This window comes from Lissotriton helveticus, chromosome 1_1 (assembly GCF_964261635.1).
Source record: "Lissotriton helveticus chromosome 1_1, aLisHel1.1, whole genome shotgun sequence".
NCBI classification, from domain to species: domain Eukaryota; kingdom Metazoa; phylum Chordata; class Amphibia; order Caudata; family Salamandridae; genus Lissotriton; species Lissotriton helveticus.
The window spans coordinates 1,040,281,970-1,040,295,334 of NC_136057.1; the positions used below are offsets into that span (position 1 = coordinate 1,040,281,970).

At 48.0% G+C, this 13,365-nt stretch overlaps 1 protein-coding gene across 2 annotated transcripts in view; it reads right to left on the bottom strand.

The window, feature by feature from the left end:
- SBF1 (SET binding factor 1) overlaps nucleotides 1-13,365 on the bottom strand; it is a 1,592,200-nt gene that overhangs the window by 987,529 nt on the left and 591,306 nt on the right. For both annotated transcript variants that reach the window (XM_078677863.1, XM_078677862.1), the window contains one exon: nucleotides 12,390-12,594. In XM_078677863.1, coding sequence (XP_078533989.1) covers nucleotides 12,390-12,594 — 205 coding nt within the window. The remainder of the gene's footprint in view (nucleotides 1-12,389; nucleotides 12,595-13,365) is intronic.

Genomic DNA, 13,365 nt, shown 5'->3' on the forward strand with positions numbered 1-13,365 from the left:
AGACCTCTCGGTAACGGAGGAGGAGGAGGCGTAACTGTCTTCGGCCTAGCAGGGGTATACACAACAGAGTACACCGAGCCGGGTGACCTGCCCTCTTTACTAGGCTGGGACTTTGGAGAGCCTTCCATAGGCCCGTGACGCCTGCCAGACTGACTCATGGCGCCAGAACTCCTTTTGCCTCTTCCCGGCGTTGAAGAACGGCGACCAGACGGCGAGCGTCGGCCCCTCGACGGCGAGCGTCGGCCCCTCGACGGCGAGCTTCGTCTCCTCGACGGCGAGCGCCGATCCCTCGACGGCGAATGCCTTCGCCTCGACGGCGACCTCCTTCGCCTCGACGGTGACCTTCTACGCCTCGACGGCGACCCTCGCCTCGACGGCGATCTTCTCCTCGACGTCAAGGATCCCCTCGACGACGACCTTTTCCTCTTCGCCGACGGCGAACGGCGGTGTCGCCTCGACGGTGAGCGCCGAAGCCGGGCCTCTCGACGTCGAATACTCGACGACGACGCCGATGAAGACGACGACGAAATCGTCACCGGAGACTTCGACGGCGGCCTGTTCAGTTCCCTTGACGCCGAGCGTCGACATCGCCTCGACCCAGAGCCCTGGGGAGATGGGGAACAGACTGCAGTCATCCCTCTCGACGTCGTGGTCGGTGCAATCGACGCCGACGGAGAATGGGGACGTTTGCTGGTCTTCCTGCCCCTGGGGAGCCCCCCAGAGGCCTCAGCATGGGCAGATGAAGCCCCTCCAGACCCACCTTGTGCCTTCCGTCTTCTGTCTTCAAGGCCCTGAAGCCTGATCTTCATCCTATCCCTCAGGGTCCTGCTAGAGAAACCCTGGCAGATGTCACACTCCTAAGGGGACATGGGATGAAGGAAGGCAGATGATACACACCTCGTGTGGGTCAGACTTGGCCTTCTTCCTGGAGCACTCAGGGCATTTGTCGAATAATGCAGGCATATTTGACAATTAAAGAGTGCACCCAAAGACAAACAGGAAGAAACAGCAAAGTACTTCAAGAAAAGCACTCAAGGGGAGGAGCTACGCTACGAATCAAGATGGCCGCATAAGCTCCCGGCTCCGTCGACCTCCGCCAACAGCTCGATTATCCTGTCTTTCATCCTGTCTGCACACCTGATTTTCTTGTCTATGAAGGTCTACTGCTTCCAGAGGTGCAATCCCGAGATTTCTACCTTATCGGCTGACGAAGATACGCCGTGTTTCTATTCTCGGCCTAACATCGTGTTGAAGCCGGGGCCTCGATTTCTGGACTACCCGAGTCGGAGTTGAACAACATCGGCCGTGAGACCTGGACTGAGCCCGGTCTCCCGAAGAGTGCCTGAATTGTTGATTTTTCTGACGATCCTTTGAACGATCCACACCCGGGACACGCCAGCGTGCCACGCCGGCTGCTGTGGTGGGGGCCCGGCGCCCGGAGCCCTTTCTGCCCCATGGGGGTCGACGGGCTGGGTCCTCCCTGACGGCGAAGGTGTGTTCTATAAGACGAGGAGCGCCCATTATTTGTGATCAGATTTACGTGGCCTGTGACTCCGGAGCAGCCGGCCTCCAGGGTCCGAACCCGGCTCTGTCGCCTACTGAGAGGAGATGGAGCGGACGGAGGGCACGCCATCGCTACGGGCCGTTGTGGCCGCCATTGGGGCGCTCCATTCGCACACAGTCGCTGTGTTCCGGACACTGATGGTGAAAGTGGACGGTATCCTGGCACCTGAGGACGACACCTCGTTTGGTCTCCAGCTGGGGATGGTACCAGCGATGGATGGCATCTCAGAGGCCGGGGTCCCTGTGCATCGCCCGGACTTTATGATTCTCGACGGTCCCCTATTGCCGGCTTGCCAGCCCGTGCTTCTTACTAGTGTCTTTTGCCTGACCCTGCTGCCACCCATCACTTCTATGGACAAACTTCCCTGTGGCCACGAGTTATTTGCTGATGGTTTCGGATGCTCGCTGTTCTTGGACATCTTTCCTAGTTCGAGCCATGTACTTTTATCCTGTTTTCGATCCTCTTATGCTGCAAAGAACTTTTATGGACGCTCTGCCTTTTCTATCAAAATGGCGGCTCGAGTGGCAAGGACTCTTAGGACGGACCGTACTGGCCAGGGCTGAACTTTATCGCTGGGTTCCGATATAATAGCTTTTCTTAATGCCGGGGTTGTGCCTATATTGTGATGGGAATTGGGTGGCTGTTATTTATCCTACCGTGACTGGTTTGTATAATTGCTGAATATTGGTTTTATTGTGTCTCCGGGTGGTTGCTGTTGGCGGTGGGCATGGGAGTCCGGGAGTGTGTCTGCTTTCTCCTCCTCCGCTTTCTCTTTTCTTTCCCTCTCCTTTGGGGCAGTTCCTGGGCGACAGGCACGCTGTTAGTGGGGTAGGCCGTAGCCATTACAGTGGTGTAGGGTGGCGGGTGTGGGGGGGTTTGTTATTTTAGTTTGTTTTGTTCTATGGTCCCTTTCTTCTTTTTCCGTCTGTTTCTGGGAGGGTTCTTTACCTCTTTAGTAGGGTTGGCTGTCTTTCTTTTCCTTTTTCCTTTCTTATAAGGCTTCTACACTCAACTATGCCTTTAGGTTACTGGGGGGCGAGTTTTCAGAATGGTGCTCTGCTTTATTGTTTGCTGTCGTATTGTTTTTGCTCTAGGTCCGCCTCGGCGACTGTATTGTTTTGACAACTGTGTGGTTCATCAACTGATTCTGTTTGCTCTGTGGGGTACGTCCCCCCCTTACCTCTTCTTATTTTATTATGTGGTGTGACGCCATTGCTCCTGCAGCCGTTCCTACTCTACATAACTTTAAAAAAACGAAAACCTCATATATCCTTATGCTTTGCAGTGCGCACTCACACATGACGTATCTATGATATTGCTTTTTTCTGTCGTGTTCTTGTTTCTACATCCTGATTCATTTGATACGCTTGCGGCCGGCCCCTGTGGTTGTGGGCCTGCGCATGTAATACTTTGCAAGTTTCAATAAAGGTTTTAATATAAAAAAAAAAAAAAAAAAAGAAAAGCACTCAAGTAATCTGAAAAAATCACCAATAAACCCTTGAAAAGGGAGCGCTCAATGCTCCAGGGTCCTGCTTGCAGGAGCCGGAAAAAAGAACTGAAAGTAAAAGGGACCTGCAGTGCATTCTGGGATACTGTGAAGATCTGGAAAGTTCTCTTAAAGGCACAGTATCCTGTTCTGAGCCACATAATGGCAGCCTATGGGGCGTGTCTGTCCATGTCTTCCTCTCTATCATTCCAGAGGGTTTTTGCTGTTAAAGCAAGGGAAATCAGGACAGGCTTTGCTGTTTGTGGATTTTTGGTGGAATTTCTAGTTGAAGTACTGGACAGTGTAGCCTGTGGATATAGGCTGCATTATCTGTCTTTAATTCTCTCTTAAGTGTCTGTGCAGTTCTGCATTTTTCGACACCTTAAGAGATTATTTTTGATTGCTCCGGGGTCCACGCACATGGGTGGGACTATTCACTAGATTATGACTATACACAGAGATCCCCTACTACAGAACTTCTGGCTTAAAGCCAGATATCTGTAGCCAAACATGTCTCCTGATATGGATACTTGAGTGGCTTCTTCCATAACAGCAGTGTACGCCGCATCAAGGGCACATCTAATAGAGGTATTTGAGATGGTCTACCCCTCTCATACAATTTCTTGTGCCTTTTGTCTATACTGCTCTGGTAGGTGCTGTATAAGCTCCCCCGCTTAATCCGACTAGGCACAATCGTATTTTGCTAACAGCCCTACCGAATTGGCAATAAGCCAATGTGTTGCTGATTTTATTTTCTTTCTCCGGAGCATCTGCTCCCTTGCATGCAGCATGTACCACCAGTGAGTCCAGTTGGATTTGCACTGTAATATATGGTGGATCAGAAGGGGAAGGCTTATATTTTTTTCGATCCTTTCTGTGATAATTCTGCCTTTACTGTGTCTTTGAATACTTACTGTGTTGGTTTAAGCGCACCTTTAAGCATTGGCAGAAATTGGGTGGATCGCTGTGTAGGAGAGTGGATTTCTTTTTTTTTTTTTTTTTGTAAACCTTTATTGGTATAGACAGGATATACAAATCTGGGCCTACAACCAAACTGGCCGGCCACAACACGTGTAAGCAGTCAAGAAGTCCAGAATGAAGTTACAGAATCAATCATAGAGGAGCGTAAGCAATACAATCTGAAAAAGGGGGGGGGAGGAGAGAGGATCCAAATGGCCAGCAAACAGGAGCAATGAAGGTTATTTTTTATAACAGGGCAAGAAGGAGCATGACAGGCAGGGCGACAATATAAAAGAATCCGGATTCCCAAATCAAACTATTGGTAACAGAAGGGCTAAAGGGCAGCCATGCAGGAATATCAGCACTGTATATATCAGAATAAAAAAACAGGGCCGTGAACACAAGTCAATATATAAGTAAGAACGACTTTGTATCCCCACCACCCAATAGCACATCGGAAACAGAACAAAGGGGGCCGGAATAGCGACGACACCCAGACCAACCCGTCATACTAACCTTGGGAGAGAAGGAAAAAGGGAGGGAGGGGTGGGGGAAAGAGGAAAGAAGAGAGGGAAAGGAAAACACAGACTGAAAGAAAAGAATGCCGCGCCTAAACAAGCGTCCCGTAGTAAAGAACACATAAAAGAGCGATAATATCAACAACGAGGAGGGCATGGGAGTCGCAATGGAAAGCAGCGGAACTACAAAAAGAAGAACAGCGACATTACAGACCCCACCCCAAACATACCACGGAAGGCAAGGACAGACGCGGCACTCCAAGAAAGAGATACAAAAGGGCCATAGAACTGAGGAAAATAAAACATCAAATAAGACCCAACCCACCCATCCCACCCAGCACCCCTGCAGAAGGCTATGGCCTACCCTCCAAACAGCGCGCCTGTCGCCCTAAACCAGAACCCGAAATGTAGTAGAGACAAGAGAAAAGAAGAATATAAAGACAAAAAAAGGGACAGCAAGACAAAAGAAATAAATGGGAGGGAGGAGCAAAAGAGCAGAAACAAATACGGTCGGCCACCGCCCTCCACCCAACCATACGAACATATTATATGTGAACCAGAACGACACAATCTCGAGCGCCAAAACACTTACAGGGGGGTCTCCCACAGCACTAGAAATATGAGCAACTTCGCCACAGATCTGTACGTCAATAAACCACCGGGAGCCGTGCATCTCACCCCATCCCTTTTCTAACCACAGTTACCACCCACCACAGGACAGTGTGAAATAAGCAACACGATGCGAGGCTAGCACACAATTGAAAGAGAATACGAACAAAACGTAGGCCAGGGAGGGCAATCAATGAGCAAGTGGGCAAGAGTTCAAATAGGCAGTTCAAATGTCTCAGCAATAACAACAAGGGCAATAATAGACAGGAGTTCAGTCTTGCCGCCAGGAAAAGCGGGGGTTTCCCTGCAAAATAGAAACACGACCTCATCAAGGCAAAAACAGGCAGCGGTCCACCATTGTTCTCAGGCACCCGGGGAGGATCGGATCCCCGCACGACATCCAAGTCCCCAAACTCCAAACATCGAAGAGCAGGAGGTTCCAAATCCACCGGCCAGCAAATCCGTCGACGGATAGCGACAGTAACTCTCGTAGCGACCGGGGGAGGCGAGGCGGTGGCATCACTGAGACAAGAGGGGACCATGAAGGAGCGTTCATCCAAGATGGCGGTAGAACAAATCGAGTCTCCCGGAGCACCGGGGGCCAGGGCCGCGCGTAAGGATCGTAAGGCATCAAGAACGTCTCCAATCGTAGGCTCACGCACACACGTCCAGGCCCCCGTGCCGTCCAGCAACTCAAGCCCGTCATCACGAGGAGACCCACAGCACAGGTCGTCGGTAGCCATTTTGTGAATTCAGCCTCCTCACCACCCTCCGCGATGTTCGATACAGTTCACAAATGCGGGCCTTTACAGATTTCCGGGGGGTCCCAGCAATGGCAGCCTCGGTGAAAAAAGGAGATTCGCCCAAGGCGAGGGGCCGTCTGCAATATCGCTGGCGCTCCACTCGAACAGAGTCCGATGACGAGGGTCCAGGGTCGATGGACGGAGCAGCGGCGGGGGGACCCCTTCACATGATCAGTCCACGGAGCACCGCGCTCCGCACCAGCCTCACGGCCGTCAAGGCGGGCCCGGATCAGGGTCACCGGGATGTTCCCACAACGGCTCTCACCAGTGGCGCAGTCTCTCGGCCGGGGCAGACGGTCACCACAGCGCCAGGCCGGATCCGATAGGCGAGGTCCCGGTCTCAACACCACGAAGGCCCAGGTCCCTTCGGGGGGCACAACTTCAGAACCGCAGCACGCCGGAGTCTCCAGGCCAAACGGTGAGTTAGAGCGAAACGTTGCGTTGCTATTTCTTCGAAATTGTGTCGTCTCTGGGCAGGATATACAACAGGATATGCGAGTTAGGCCAGAGGGCTGACGGAGCCGAGCTACAAGGCGACCATTACGCTCGCGAGCTTGGCTCCTCCCTCGAGAGTGGATTTCTAGTAACAAATCCTCATCCTCCAGAAATGGAATGTTAGTTCAATTTATGAAAGTTAACTGCACTTTGAATAACCTTGTGATATGATGTCATCAGGAGGACAAGGCTTTAAATTGTACAAATCTGGGTCATTGGGGCCTGGAGATATCACCTCAATCATCCCATGGATCATCTTGTGGGTCCTGGGTATACAGCACTTCATAAAACTCTGGTTGAGGGGGGCTTCCCTCCCCACAGTATAAATTAGAAGAGCTGTGAGACGATGTAGGTTGTTGTGGAGGTGGTGGAGGAAGAGGAGCAGGAGGAGTAGAAGGAAGACGAGGGTAGATACATGTCAGGAGTAGAAGGCTGGTGCCCCTGTCAAGCCTTTTCTTGATCTTAGGAGGCAGTGGTGGCTCCATTGTTAACTATTCCTTGAAGGTAAGCTGTTGTTTTCGAAGGAGAGTTTGCTGACTCTGAGTTAGAAGCTTAGTGTTGATTTTGCCTGTGTGGGGATGCATGCATATGGGTCGCTGGCAAGAGTCCAACTCCTGCTGAAAGTGTTCAAGGATAGGCTGTTGAACATCAGAGTCTGCTATTAATGGAACTGAGCTGTGTTGGTTGGCCTCGAAGTCGCTTTAGACACTGATGCGTTTTTTGTCTCCGAAGGTGTTTTCCCTATCAAAGCTCCTTTCAACTCTGAAGCAGGTTTTGACATAGAAACGTGCCTGGACTCCAAAGAAGTTTTTAATGCTGACAGTTGTTTTTGCTCTGAATTGTGTCTTCATGCCACCCCGTTAGAGGGCGTTGAAGAAGGTATTGGCATCCAGGATAGCTTGGATTAGGGGTATTGACTCTGACGGAATGTGGTCAGAAGTTGGCTCCAAAGCTTTCAATCTGCGCTGGCCATGGCTGGAAATCAGAGGCGCCCCAGTGGACTCTGAATAAGCACTCGAAGCCCTGCCCCCCAGAAGGGCAATCAGTGGCATGTTGGGAAGTACTCACTGAATGTATGCTGTCCTGAAGCTGGTTGTGGATATGGATCCACTGACTCCCAACAGTGATTTTGGTTCCGGGCTGAAGGCTATGACTTGCCAGACGTCGATATCCTCTTCTACGTCCTCCTTCTACATTATATATAACCATAACCTACTAGCGTTCATGAGTAGGTAGCTATAGTTAGTGCAAGATTAAGCATTTTTTATTTTGCTAGTAGCTGGCACTGTTAAACGAATCTTCACAACATTTTCAAAACTAGTATGCCAATCACTTCAGCTGGTGTCTGGAAAGTTTTGAGGTGATATGTCAAGCAGGGACAACAAAAAGAGGGGGAGTCGGGGGGTCCAAAACATGTTTCCCCCATCCTATTTCCCATAGGGATTTTGAACACAACAACACCCTGAATCGCTGAACGAAAATAAGCCAAATTTGGTGAAAATCTAGATCTTGGTCCAGAGAGATCTCTTTTTGTGATTTGGTGTAAAGTTGTTTAGTTGTTTTGGAGTTATTCAATACAAAATTAATTTGTGCATCTAGGGACGCAGAGGGTCATCCCAGTGACCTCAAAATGAGATCTGATCGACTGCCAACACTTCAACCAGGAAGTATTGGCAGCGATTTTTGGACTCTGACTCAGTCGAGTCCCAAGAAAAACGTTTTTAAAAAAGTACAGAAGGGGGCAAGGTAGGAATACCCTGATTTCGAACTAGTGTCATGTGCTCCAGTTAGATCTGGAGGGAAACACTGCCATTTTACATATACATGGGTCTTTCCTAAATTTGCTGTCCCTTTTACATGATTACTTCTGACACACATTTGTATCTGTGACAGCCTAGATTAGTGTCTTGGAAACTATACTTGCTTATAAAATCAAATTTGCAAGAACACTATCATGCTACCTTGACACCATGTACAAGGTTTATACATATGTTGTGCAAATGTGCTTGTTGTTTTCATACACATGGCAACATAGGTATCTATAACACACAAACAATGGCAGCCGGATCAAGATCTCGGCCCAAAGCAAGGATGCCTTATGTTATCACAAACATCTGTTTCAGGGTGTTGGCAGAGGTATGGTTTGCTGTCATTGTCAAGGGCTCTACATGCTGATGCTTTGTCACAGCAGCCCACTGATATCTCTACGAGGGGTGTCCAGCTTGGTCCCACAACGGGGACCTACATTCTTTCCCTTCAGGTAATGGGGGTTGGATCATCCAGTATGGGGATTCTTGGCAGAACTCACATGCCCTAGACACTTAGGTTAGGGAATGCATAGTAGGAGTATATCAGATTACTATATTATTTTATATGCTTGGATATTTACATTGTTTCAGCCCAATGGTGAAACTTTTCCTTCTAACAATATTGCCGGGCCCTGGGAGATGCAGTTCCTGGGGCCAAAACAATGCCTGAGGAGGCCAAGTACTTCCCTCCCCAATAAAATGTGGTGGTCCCCAGGGGACAGGTTCCCCCGGGTCGAATTTGGCCTGGCGAGGGGGGTTGCATGCCCCCCTCTCAGGTTGGCTGAATGCAAGTGTTGACTGCGGCAAGGCCCTATGGCCAACCCCTGCAGCGCTCAGAATTTACACATACAAGACCATAGAATTTCAGCTGTCATAGTTGGAATTATTTCAATAAACTGCAACTCGTCCTCTAAGGTAACATGCACTAATAACATATTACATCACTCAATACATATTCCATGACATAATCAATATTATGACAACAACATCTGCAGTGAAATTACTAAAGAGAATACTGTGCATGGCAGAGGTGTGAGTTATAGTATCCTTAGGGCACGAGTTTATGTTTCTTGAGATAACGAACTATAACTGCTGAATTTCTATTGTTTTGTGTGTGTAAATTCTGAACCTAACTTTAATGTCCCAGTAACCCACAGGGACCCCGCATGAGGCCAAAAAAGATTTTCTTTTGTTGCTTTTTCAGAGGATTCGCGTGTCCAGGGCATAAAAAAAAGTCTCCCACGCCTGTTTTTTTCATTTGCCCCTCAGAAGGGCCAGATTTCTTGCCCTTTTTGCCCCGGAGACCTATCCCCCGGCTGATATGCACAGTAGGGAGGGGGCCACATAGCCCCTACCGATTTTGGCTTTGGGGACCTGATTCCTGGAGCCCGGCCCTGCACTGCAAAGGAGGGGGTTGTGCAGTCCCCCCGTCCAAGAGTTATCACCCAGGGCCAGGCTCAGCTATGCCCTGGGGTGCCCACCTTCAGGACATAGCGGTTTCCCTGTCCGCACTGGCGCGGGCAGGGAAACCTGTTTGCTCTCGCTTGGAGGGAGCAATTTAAACTCCCGTAAACCGAGAAGAAAGAGTAAGTATGCCCCCAGCGGCTTGGAGCAGGAAAAATGCTTCTGCATGCTGGGAGCAGAGCAGATTTTTTATCTGTTTCCCTGCCCGATGTGAAGCAGGCAGGGAAACAGATGAAAAAGTTACTCCTGGGGGTATGGGGTCTCAGGGGTAACAATTGGCCTCGGGAGGGGGGTTGCGTGCCCCCTACCAGGTTGGCTGCCTTTGGGGGGTTGGCTGCGGCCAGGCCTTAGGGCCAACCCCCTGCTGCGTTAAAAAAAAAAACATAGAAACTCACTGAAAAAAGGTTACAGGGAAGTTATAGTTAGGTTCAGAATTTACACCCACAAGACCATAGAAATTCAGTAGTCATAGCTAGAATTATTCATCATTGCATCCTAAACGCAAGCACCCGGCCCGGTGGTGCGCAATTTTGGTTGCGTTGGAGGGCAGTTACCCTCCATGTCCACTTCTGGTGAGTTGCTGGTAGGAGTCCACCTGGAAACCACCTAGTCCGGTGCACTCTCAAAGTGGAGTTGAGTCCCAGGCCCTAATGAAATTGCCACAAATTTCCCAGCAATGAAACATGTTGGCCATTCAGGTTAAAATGGCCTAAACCTGCCATTATTTTTAAACTGAGTGCGAAAATCATCTAAAATTAAAGAATATGTGTGACAGGTGTCCGCAACTCGATTTTAACATGAGGAGAGTATAGTTTACCTCCCTTACACTACAGTAATTTAAACTCCCGCAAACCGAGAACAAAGAGTAAGTTTGCCCCCAGCGGATTGGAGCAGGAAAAATGCTCCTGCATGCTGGGAGCGGAGCAGATTTTTTTATCTGTTTCCCTGCCCGCTGTAAAGCAGGCAGGGAAACAGATGAAAAAGTTACTCCTGTGGGTATGGGGTCCCAGGGGTCAAAATTGGCCTGAGAAGGGGGGTTGCGTGCCCCCCTTCCAGGTTGGCTGCCTTTGGGAGGTTGGCTGTGGCCAGGCCTTATGGCCAACCCCCTGCTGAATTAAAAAAAACATAGAAACTCAATGAAAAAAACAAGGTTACAGGGAAGTTATAGTTAGGTTCAGAATTTACACCCACAAGACCATAGAAATTCAGTAGTCATAGTTAGAATTATTCATTATTGCATCCTAAACGCATGCACCCGGCCCGGTGGTATGCATTTTTGGTTGCGTTGGGGGGCAGTTACCATCCACGTCCACTTTCGGTGAGTAGCTGGTAGGAGTCCACCTGGCAACCACCTAGTCCGGTGCACTCTCAAAGTGGAGTTGAGTCCCAGGCCCTAATGAAATTGACACACATTTTCCAGCAATGAAACATGTTGGACATTCAGGTTAAAATGGCCTACACCTGCCATTATTTTTAAACTGTGTGTGAACATCATCTAAAATTAAAGAATATGTGTGGCAGGTGTCCGCAACTCGATTTTAACTTGAGGAGAGTATAGTTTACTGCCCTTACACTACAGAGCTTGGATGGTAGATAGATATCATTTTTATTGATACACCTCACTCCTTTAGTTTTTATATTAATTAGAGTTAGGTTACGTTCTTTTCTGTGCTGATGATGACAGAGTGAGCCAACTGGTGAGTACCAACCAGTAGTTCCATGGGTGCTGCTTATGTGAGGCACTTTCTGACCCACCTCACATTTTTTACATTCTTTATATCTTCTTTGCCTGTCCTGCGACCATAGGCTGGTGGGCTCCCGACTTGACATGGGTGGTTGATTTTTTATAAATTTGAATAACACATATGGGTGGGCATGACTAGATAGCCAGTGTTGCCTTGCCGAAGAAGTACGATGTGATGCTCATTAAAAAACTCATTAGAATTGAAATATATGTGTTTGCTCATAACCAGGCATTTGCTTTTTTTGAAAGCTTATGAGTGGAGGGCTTCCTGGTTTTATTTCCCTCTTTTGTAGAGGATAGTTAGAATTATCTCAAGAAACTATGGCCCGTGCCCTAAGGTAATATGCACTGCTAATTATCCCACATATTACATCCCTCAATACATATTCTATGACATCATTAATAATATGACAGCAACATTTGCAGTGAAATTATTGAAGAGAATGCTGTGCATGGCGGTGGCGCGAGTTATAGTAACTTTAGGGAACGAGTTTATGTTTCTTGAGATAACTAACTATAACTGCTGAATTTCAATTGTTTTGTGTGTAAATTCTGAACCCAACTATAACGTCCCTTTAACCTTTGGTTTTTTTTAGAGTGAGAAAAAGAGAGAGAGCGAGTGAGAGTGTGTGGGTGGGAGAGAGAGTGTGAGTGTGTGAGAGAGAGTATGAGTGTAGAGAGAGTGTGTGTGGTGTGTGTGTGTGTGATATGCTACAAAGCATACACTGTTTTCAAAGGCAAGTAGACTGTCTTCAAGATTTACTTCTATTATTTGGGAAAAACTGTATCCATTATCAAACCTGAACTAAAGAACCAAACAGCTTATCTGAATATAAGTAACCATTCCATTCTTAGCAAATTTTAAAACAAAGCAATGACACTACTCAAGAAATCATATTATTTTACTGGGGTGACGGTACAGTACTTGGGTTACATACCAATTGGTGGTCCAGATGGCACCATGCACTTCTTTTCTGATTTCACAGCAGGAGGTGTATTCTGTAGTTTGGCAGTGGCCTGGTCAATTATCCACTGTACTGTGCCCTCATCAAGCCGGGGAAAAGGCCTCTGGTGTACACGCAAATGACAGCCTTCTGTGGGCTTCTGCACCTTGTGCATGCTCACTGCTGGGTATGGATTTTCCTACAATAAGAAAATATGACACACATTAAACCTGGACTGTGTGCCAGTCCTCGTGTGTGAACTCTGGGTCATTGCATTATCCTTTAACACTCGCCCAAGCTATGTTTTCCCTCATCTTGCGATATGTGGAAATCATAAAAGTGTGGATTGTTTTCACTTCAAACTGTCAGTCCACCAAGCAGACAACACCTTTCATGCTATTGTACACACTTGGGAAGAACATTCTTTGTTCACAATGAAAGATGTAATCACCTTTGCACTAACTCAACAGGCTCTGGGTACTAGTTTATAACATGAGGAAGTCAGCTTATCCTGTGCATTTTGTTATAACATCTTAAGTCATCTACTTTGTTTGGAGAGGTGAATATGCCAGGGCCCTACTGGTTAAACATAGTTTGTAAAACACTTGTATTTTACCATCAACAAATCACTATGGGAACACCTGGAAATAATAGTATTGTACATTTTTCTGTCCTCTTTTCATCTTTGCTCAAGTGGTCTACCCATTGTATTTGATGAACATATTCAACTAACCTTCTTCCTTCATGTTCTGTACGTCGATACGCAGACCCTCAATTAGTAAGTAAACTGCTGTTCACAGGCTTGTCATTCTGGACAATGCAGTTTACAACCCTAGCTAGAACTGGGCATATTGCAATTTATGCTGCCTGGAATTTTGCAGGATGGTGAACACTCCATGCATCTCTTAGCTTGCACACAACTCCTGAAACTGTGAAGGGTGCTGTTCACTCCTTCCATCCTTATGTATAA